The following is a 9,925-nucleotide window of genomic DNA, read 5'->3' as shown; positions in this document are numbered from 1 at the left end:
TGCATCAGGTCCCCCTCAGTTTCAGCAAGCAGGGTTAGGAAAGTTAAAAAGCTGTACCTCAGGTTGGTAGCCGGTTACGGTCACTCAGTCAGCCTAGCTTCTGAAGCTTGCTCACAGAGCTTTCAGTCTTCGGCTTCACATCTTTAGACCAGTGTTACGAAGCTCTCAGTCCTGCCAGTTATGGCTCTTCCCACCCTAGTCCTCCAGCAAACTTGTGCAAAAGCTCCTAAATCTGGTTCTGTGGGGTAGCAGTTCCAAGGTAGTCTCTTCCAAGGACATGGCAAAGTCAAAGTCAGTGACTCGGAAAGTAATTTTGAACAATAAACCCTTAATACCACACTGCTTTGTCTTCTTTCATGGAATGGCCAATTGTTTAAACCCATTGACTTTTTTACTTAGCAGATGAGCATTTTATCCACAGTGCCGCCAGGACTTTTAAAAATGTACACATTCACACTCCTACCTCCCATCTCCTAACCCAAACCAGATCCTCTGTTGTCAAGCCAACAGCCCTCTTTCAGGTTCCCGCAGCTGTATATCTTAAAGACAGTATACTGTTTGTCTTTCTTTATGGATTTGAACTACCTATCTTTGGGTTAATAGCCCAATGCCACTCGGGCTTTTTTCTTTTTAAACTTTTTTTAAAAAAAAAGGAAAAGAAGCACAGGAGCGGTTTAAATGGACAGATAAAGTCTTTGTTTTGCCCTTTTTAAAGACTGCTGCCTGGATTTAATTAGAACTGAGAACTAGGGTAAGTCACCCAAATCTTTTGCTTTCTGATAGAATTGAAAGAATTTAGATCTATAGCCAGTTAACAGGCCTAGGGGGAAAAGAATTAGCATTTAGTATCAAGCACTTAATGTACCTTAGCTTATTTAATCCTTTCAAACCAACCTAGATAGGTCTTTTACAGATGAGAAAACTGATGAGAAGGAAGATTAAGTTATTTGCCCAAGGTATAAAGCTCCTTAGACTCTCTCACTCTTAACTTTTTAAACTTTGCCACAATGTTTGGCCAAACAACATTGTGTACTTTGCTTTTGTTCGCTGTAGATTCTTTTCTTGATTCTTTCTAGGCCTTAGACTATTTACTTTAGACATTTGGGAGAGAAAAAAGTTTGGTTCAATGTATACATTTTTCCTGGGGTTGGTTTGTTCTTTTTCTCTCCTCCACAGTATTTCTGTTTAAACATTTTCATCTATAGAAATCATATTTGTCTTTGCATTATTTTGTCTGTTCTCTTAGAAAGTGTTTATCTGTTGTAGTTCAAGTCATTGTGTAACAGAAGAGGAAAGAAATGGAAACTTATCACAGGTAAATGCATGTTCCTCAGTTGTTTTATGTTATATCTAGTTCTGGAATGAAGAATTCTAGTGATTTAAGCAGTGGTCGTAATGGTAAGGAGTAGCAGCAGTAAGAACAAATGAGTAGCTAGAGCTATTGCTTACTAAGCTGTCACCATGTGCATGTGTATATATTCCCCTATTTCTAAGTACTTATATTGAACCCCGGACCCACTGCCATCAAGTGCATTCCAACTCCTGGCCTCCCTCCACTGGCTTCCAAGGCGTACCAGGAGACTACCTCATCGTCCTCATGCAAGTGGCTGATGGATTTGAACGGCTCACCATTTGGTTAGCACACCAAGTGACCCACTACCCCACCAGGGCTCCTTGATACTGGCTTTTAACTGAATCTCATAAACTTTAAAGATATTATCTCTGTTTTATAGATGAGAACATCAAGGAACAGATTAGAAATGTGCCCAAGCTCACGTAACTAATATACAGACTATATACTGAGTAGTCAGTCCTAAGTCTAAATGTATTGAAGTTTATTTCCAACCAATTAAATACTTTACTGACATGTCTTTCAATCAATTTGTTTATACCTTTTACCTGGGACTTGGTTTGTGGCAATTTTTAATTGGGATATTGGTAATAAATTATCATCAGTGTATAAATATAAATGACTAGGACCTCTGGGGATATGTGGGTGGCATTTGAATTCTCAAGGAAATAAGGCAATCCATTTTTTTTAGGCAATCTGTTTTACTATATGTTACTAACTGTAACGTTTAAAAAATTCAGGTATTAGTGTGTGACTGATTCATGACATTGGTTAATTTATTCTACAGGATGTCATTGAAATTGAAAATTTGATATGTTTAAATACTGACTAGGCAAATAAGTTGTTTTAGATTCTATTAGTTAAGGAGATTGTTAAAATTGTTTGGAAGGAATGCTAATAAGCAAAATAAATAGGTTTTCTGTTTAGCAAGCAGTAATAGTGGACTCAGGGAGGCCTGGTGGAATAGTGTAACATGTCGTTTTGTTAACCAAAAGTTGGTAGTCCAAATCTCCCAGCAAGTAAAAAGGCAAATGTTGGCAGTCTCCTGCTTTAAAGATCTTTAGCCGTGAAAACCTGTTGGAGGATAGTTGTGAATCTGTCACCTTGATACAGATTTAGTGCTAGATTCAGGGATCCCTGGTGGTACAGTGGTTAAGTGCTTAGCTGCAACTTAACGTTCAGTAGTTCAAGTCCATCAGTGTACCCATCAACAAACGAATGGATAGGTAAGCTGTGGTATATTCACACAATGGAATATTATGCAGCACGGAAAAACAAAGAACTCATGAAATATTATACAAAATGGGTCACCATGGAGGACATTATGCTGAGTGAAAGAAGTTAGCCACATATCCCCAGAGGTCCACATGGGAGTTAGGGGAAACTAAGAAAAGAGGGGATAAATAATGTACACGGCATTGAAATAGATGAGAGAGTGAACTGTATAAAAGGAGTATATGATTGATTAAGTATTATTGGCATGACAAGTGTTTGGGGTTTGGGGGAACAACTGTGTAACAGTGAAAGATTTTTTTTCCCAATGGGTGGAGGGGGTCAGGGAGGAAAATGTGCATCAATGAATGGATAGAAATCTAAGTTCTCCATTAACTTGCATTAAAATCTCAATAAACAAACAAAAAACCAAACAACCAAATCCATCAGTGCTTCAGAAGAGAGATGTTGGCATCCTGCTTGTGTAAAGATTACCACCTTGGAAACCGTGTGGGTCAGTTTCACCCTGTACAACAGGACAGAGATCTACTGGGTCCACTATGAGTTGGAATTGACTCAGTAGTAGAGTTTTAACACTGGATTTTAAGATTCTATTTTGCAGGAAGAAAGTTATAGCTAATAGAGACAGGTGTGTGGGTTGTTTTTTTTTAAAATTGGAGAAAATGTTATTATTTAAGAAATAGGGCAGCTGTTTTCCAATATATGGAGTCACTCCGAATAGAAATTTACTTGATGACAGCTAAAAGCACCATATGTTTTAATGTTAAACTCAGCTTTTGTGTTTGATTTTTCTCCTTTTTTTTTAGTTCTTCACCAGAGGACATGGATGAAAATGAAAGTGATCAGTTCTTGCTGACCAGCAGCCAGTATCCTAAGGAAGTGGTCAGAAAACGTCAAAATTCAGCCCGGGATTCCAGAGGAAGTGATTCTTCTAGATGTTCCAGGAAAAGCTTCAGACTGGACTACAGATTAGAGGAAGATGTAACAAAATCAAAGAGAGGGAAAGATGGGAGATTCATTAACCCTTGGCCAACGTGGAAAAATCCCTCTTTTTCAAATGCTCTCAAATGGCTGATAATGGAAAAGAATCATAGCAGTATTCCTAGTTCCAAAGAGGTAGCCTGGGACTTTTTGGAGTGTTTTGTATTTGCTTTTAGAACTTGTTAGTTAACTTAGCTATAAAGTCTGTTATGACATTCACATGAAGTAGTTGTTGTCAGAATCCAGACTCATTGACCTTGAGTTGGAACTGACTGAGAGCTCACATTCCCATTTGGAATTGTAAGGGTTTGGGATGGGGAGAACCATCTGAGTAGGATGTGCTCTGGAATAATCACAGTGCTTTGCTCTGAGCTGTGTGCATACAGCTGAGATCCAAGATCTACAAGCACATGATCAGAAACTTGCTTTTCAGAGGCTCACTGGATTCTGGGGGTTGTTGCCCCAGCCAACTGTTTCATCATGCTTTATTAGGACACTGTAACCCTTTCCTTCAGTCCTAAAGAAGGACTTAGAATAGAAATCTTTAGGGGAGCTCTGGTGGCCTAGTGGCAAGGAGCTACAACTACAATCCCAGAGGGCATGGTTCAAATCCACCAGATGCTCTGCCGGGGAAGGAGGGACAATCTCCTCCTGTACCAGTCAGATCTGATTTGACAGTGCACGCACACAAAAAGAATAAAATTAAAAAAAAAAAAAAGCACTTTGGGGGAAAAAAAAAAGAAGAATAGAAATCTTTTAGGCATTATCTTACCTTCTTATTTATCCATTTTAAAAAGTCCTCAGCTCTTTATTAATTTTCTTTCTCTCACTCCCCCCACCCCGAGGCAGTTTTGAGCTGCAGGTGTGTCAGCTGAGTGGCATGGCAATGGAAGTAGCAGAATGACTGCTTCTAGGTCGGTCAGCTGCCGTCACTGCCTGGGAAAAAAACCTTTTAATAAATTTAGCCATCTTCAAAGTTTAGTGTTCCCTTTGCACATTGTTCCTGGGACTAAGAATATCTTACTTTATTATATTGTCATGGTTATCCAGACAGAGTCAGAAGGAAGTTAAATATATGTGTTCTCAAGGCAAAATGAAAAATAGCAGGGTTATTGAATGACTTCAGTTCCCCCAAAATAGCTAGCCCTCCTCTCTGTAATTTAGGTCAGAATGCCCTCTGATGAAATGTACCTTCTTTCCCATTTCACTGCTGCTTTTTCTTTCTTTTTATACATAGGAACTGGATAAAGCACTCCCAGTGCTTAAACCATATTTTGTTGATAAACCCGAGGAAGCAGGAGTGAGAGAAGCCGGCTTGAGGGTTACGTGGCTGGGGCATGCGACAGTATTGGTGGAAATGGACGAACTCATATTCCTCACGGACCCCATCTTCAGCCACCGCGCATCGCCATCACAATGTGTGGGTCCAAAGCGCTTTCGGCCCCCTCCTTGCTCAATACGTGACCTCCCCCCGATAGATGCGGTCCTTATCAGTCACAACCACTATGACCACCTGGACTACAACTCGGTCATTGCTCTGAATGAGCGATTCGGCAGTGATCTGAGGTGGTTTGTGCCTTTGGGGCTCCTTGACTGGATGCAGAGATGTGGCTGTGAGGATGTGATTGAGCTGGACTGGTGGGAGGAGAACTGTGTCCCCAGACATGACAATGTCACCTTTGTGTTTACGCCTTCCCAACACTGGTGCAAGAGGACGCTAACGGATGACAATGAGGTTCTGTGGGGCAGCTGGTCTGTCCTGGGACCTTGGAATAGATTTTTTTTTGCAGGAGATACTGGTTATTGCACTGCTTTTGAAGAAATTGGAAGAAGATTTGGACCTTTTGATCTTGCAGTGATTCCCACTGGAGCTTATGAGCCAAGGTATGCAGACTTCCAAAGGTGACCTCAGATGCAATCCCAGAGGTGTGCTGTTCAAACCCACCAGATGCTCTGCTGGAAAAGGAGGGACAGTCTCCTCCTGTGCCAGTCAGATCTGATTTGGTGGTACACACACACACACACATAAGAAAAAAAATAAGAATAAAAAAAAATTACCTCAGAGAAAATATTCCTACTGCTTTAATAACTAAATTGAATTTAAAAAGAAAGCACTTATGTGCTTAATTAAAGTGTTAAGCACTTCGTGCTTAACACATTTGTGTTAAGATTTGTGATGTTAATGGTGAGGTCGATGGTGATTCAACCTTGAGTAAGTTTTAAAAACTATTTAATCATAATCATGTGAATGATTACTCAAAATCAGAAAGAATACTATTCAGGGAAAAAGATTAAAGATTATATATAGTCAAAAGTTCACATATTATTTCAACTAAATTGAACTTATGAGCAGTTTGTAATCTAAATTTTGTTCTTATTCTTAAGTTGGGACTGTTTTCAGCATGTAACGAATTTTCTCTCCATGACTGAGGTTCAGTGACCCAGTGTCCAGATTTATTAGACAGAGAAGCCATGGAATTGGTTTACTCATGAGTTCTCTGTGATGGTCTTATTTCAGTCAGCACTGATGTGAACTTGGCAGTGACTTTGTTGTGTTACTTACCACTCTCTTTCCAGCCTGGCCTGTATGTTCTTGTCACATATCTTCAGAACACCTAGAGATCACACTATTGTTTGAGGCCTAGGAGAGCTGTCCCCTTTCCCTTATTTTTTCTTGATATTATCTGCTTAGAAAAGAGATTGAAAAGAGTTCAGTTTTATTTTTGTCTGCTCGGTTTGTATGTGCAGGTAAAGAGGAAATAAACATTCATAGTAGAAAAAGAAGAGAAAATAATTTATCCTAATGTGCAGGCACAGGTGTGAATACAAAGGCTTTTTATTTAGGAAATCCCTTGATGGTACAAATGGTTAACACACTTGGCTGCTAAGTGAAAGACTGGTGGTTTGAGTCTAGAGGTACCTTGGATGAAAAGTCTGGTGATCCACTTTTGAAAAGCAGCTGTTGAAAATCCTATGGAGCGCAGTGCTTCCCTGACACATAACGGACCCCAGGAGTCAGAGTCAACTCCACTGCCCCTGGATAAAACACAAGCAGAAATGCGGCTCTTTACTGTCTGGATAAATGGAGCACATATGAACTTCATCCAATTTTGTTATGCTTCTTTAAATGCTATCATTTTGAGTTCACCAAAAATTATTTTTCTAAACCTTCACAATACTTCTTTCTGGATTCCTGTGATATCTTTGATATTTTCATTTCCTTGATTTCCAATAACTAGAGAAAGTTGTGTTACCAATACGTGCTGTCGAGATGGAGCCAATTCAGCTGGCCCTCCTGTGGGCCATCTTTCTCCTTTGGAGCCTTTGAGTCGTTGGCAGCATAATCCTTATCACTAGTAATTGTGAACATCTAAAATAATTGAAAACCTGGATTTACGTTGTTCTCTTTTCTTTAGATGAGTTAAAATTCTACTGAAACCTCTGAAACATCAACCAACCTTACATTACAGATTAATTTCCCTTGGTGCTGAGCTTCACTGAATGTATGCTCTTAAGATATTGGAATCTCTTATTTGTAATTAGAAAATAAAAAAAAAAAAGAAAATCCAAGTTTTCACAGTTGGCTTTTGTAGAATGTGATTCTTTTTTTTTAATTTTTATTTTATTATTTTTGTGTGAGTGTACCGTCAGATCAGATCTGACTGGTACAGGAGGAGATTGTCCCTCCTTCCCCGGCAGAGCATCTGGTGGATTCGAACCGTGCGCCTCTGGGATTGTAGTTTAGAATGTGATTCTAAAGAAGAATTGATATAACTTGAGCAGCCAAATCACAACACATTTGGCCACAACACATTCCTGCTCTCAAAGGCAGGCGTTGGATGGGAGCAGGACAGGGAGGACATTAGAATCTTAAGAGAACTCAGTCATGGAATCTGCTGTCACTGACGGGTCTATCCATGTCACTTATGATTTAAAATATTTGTTTTTTAGTTTCCATAATTATTGGTTGCTTCTGTAGTTGGGAAATGTCTTTCATCTGCTCTTTTCTGTAAAATGTTTGTCAGATACTGAGCATTCAAATTAAGACAGACGAGGAAGAAGGATGAGCCATCCACTTCTGAAATAACAGGCCTTCGAAAACCCTATGGACAATAAAACACACTTAGACTAGCAGACAGGGCCACTGAGGTTGAGCCATCAAATATGGAAAGACACTGAGTGATTGGAATGTGGAATGTGAGAAACATGAATATAGGAAAGTTGAACATTGTTAAGAAAGAAATAGAATGCATAAATATTGACATGTTAGCTTTTGGCGAAACGGGATGGATTAGCGTGGGACATTTTTAACCAGACACGATTGTATGATCTACTAAGATGTAAATGAAAAGGTGAGGGAAAATGGGGTTGCTTTCATAGTTTAAAAAGTCCTTTCTAGATCTGTCTTGAAATACAGTGTTGTGAGTGATAGGATAATATCCATATGCACACAAGGAAGTCCAGTGAATATCACTATCATTCAAATTTATGCACCAGCATCTAGAGCCCAAAACTAGAAAATAGAAAATTTCTACCTATTGTTGCAGCCAGAAATTGATCGAACATGAAGTCAAGATGCATTGAATAATATTGGGTAACTAGAAAGCAAATGTTGTGAACAGAGAACGATCAGTAGTTGGAAAACGTGGACTTGGTGACAGAAATGAGGCCGGAGATAGAATGATAGAATTCTGTACATTCAATGATTTGTTCCTTGCAAATACTTTTTATAAGAACTATACACAGAACTGTAACACAGACTATACACATGGAATTCGCCTATTGGTATGCATAGAAATTACATTGATTACATCTGTGGAAAGAATCACTGGAGAAGATCAATATCAGCTGTGAAAACTAGGCCAGGTGCTGATTGTGGAACAGACCACCAACTACACGTGCAAGTTCAAGCTGAAATGAAGAAAAATTAAATCCACGGGAACCAAATTTGACCTTTAGTCTATCCCACTTGAATTTCAAATCCATCTCAGGAACAGATTTGAGGCTTTGAACACTAATGAGCAAAGACCAGATGAGCTGTGGGAGGACATCGAGAATATCCATTCCAGAATAAATATTTTACACTTATTTCATGAGAATAGAAGATAATGTGACCATCCCTTTGATGTGCAGTTTTTTGACACCAAAAACCATTTCATCTTGCTCAGACTTACCCTTGCCAGGGGAAGGGGTGGACCAGTACTTCTGAAGAGCTCTAATTGAGACAAACACAATGACTTTGTTTTTGGATTCTAGGGAATCCAGCTCCTTCCAACAGTAAATAACCACCCTCTAGCTACTGCAGATGGATGAACTTGCCACAATGTGTCTCTGAAGTACAGGAGGATCTAGGCTGAATCCATTTCTAACATCCTTAATTGTAGCATTAGTCAGCAGTAGTGGGCTGGAGATAGAAATAATGTGAAGAGAGTGAGTTTTTTTTCTCCCCTAAATCAGTGGCTTGGAAAGCAGAGCATTTGCTTATAAACAGTACAATTTCCCATTGAATCAGACATAATCCTTATGAAAGTGAAATAGGTACTGTACCTGGTATTTTCATTAGTACTTTCATAAACAGGTACCAGGTGTTTGGTGTTGTGTACCTTTGAGTCAGAACTGACACATAGCTGACCCTCCAGTGGGTTTTCAGAGCAATTAGTCATGTGGGATGAGACTGCCCACCCTTCTCCCACTGAGCAGCTGGCAGCTGGTGGATTTGAAACACATGCCTTTGGGATTGCAGTGCAGCTTCTTACCACTAGGCTACCAGCTAGAGTACCTATTTCACAAAAGAGTAATGGCTTGCCAAAACCAGCACTTTGAGCTGTGGGTCAGTTCCAACTTGATGGCAAACAACCACAGTCCTTACAAGTTTAGGAGGTGGGTATAGTTTATGAGGAATCGATGAGGAATTGATACCGTCTGTTTCACAGGCAAGGCAACCATAGCTCAGAGTATGTGAAGAGTCGTCACAGAAATTGATAGAGCCATAGCTCACCCCTGGACTTCTGTCTCCAGAGTCTTGTTTTTTTCAAGGCAGCCTTTCAGTGTCTCCAAAATACCTACTGTCATTACCCATTATTTCTTATACTTTTTGTTCTTGTCAAATCAAACAAATCTTTGTTCACTTTTTGATGTTTAATGAAAATTCCTTGAAGAGCCATTAAACTTTTTTTTTTGGTGCTCCCAGGTTTTGAATATTACACCATAATTTTAATTTCATTTTTGCTTTAGCAGATATAAAAAAAATTGACTTTGCAGGTTATTTAGGCTCCTTTTCAGTTGCATTTCTGGCATTCAGTTCTTCACCTGGATTGCAAAGAGCGCCTTTCAAAGGCAGGGATAAGATGCATTTTTTTT

The 9,925-nt window shown here is 39.4% G+C and overlaps 1 protein-coding gene across 1 annotated transcript in view; it reads left to right on the top strand.

Annotated features, from left to right (window-relative positions):
- The first annotated feature begins 3,394 nt into the window (after window positions 1–3,394).
- Window positions 3,395–9,925, top strand: part of NAPEPLD (N-acyl phosphatidylethanolamine phospholipase D) — a 13,368-nt gene continuing 6,837 nt past the window's right edge. The window contains exons 1-2 of the mRNA XM_006882603.1: window positions 3,395–3,700; window positions 4,803–5,449. Coding sequence (XP_006882665.1) covers window positions 3,407–3,700; window positions 4,803–5,449 — 941 coding nt within the window. The 5' untranslated portion in view covers window positions 3,395–3,406. The remainder of the gene's footprint in view (window positions 3,701–4,802; window positions 5,450–9,925) is intronic.

This window comes from Elephantulus edwardii, unplaced genomic scaffold, assembly GCF_000299155.1.
Source record: "Elephantulus edwardii isolate Elephantulus edwardi_28Jun2011 unplaced genomic scaffold, EleEdw1.0 scaffold00022, whole genome shotgun sequence".
Lineage (NCBI taxonomy): Eukaryota > Metazoa > Chordata > Mammalia > Macroscelidea > Macroscelididae > Elephantulus > Elephantulus edwardii.
The sequence above is the reverse complement of the archived record's forward strand: the minus strand, read 5'-3'. Positions and strand labels throughout refer to the sequence as shown.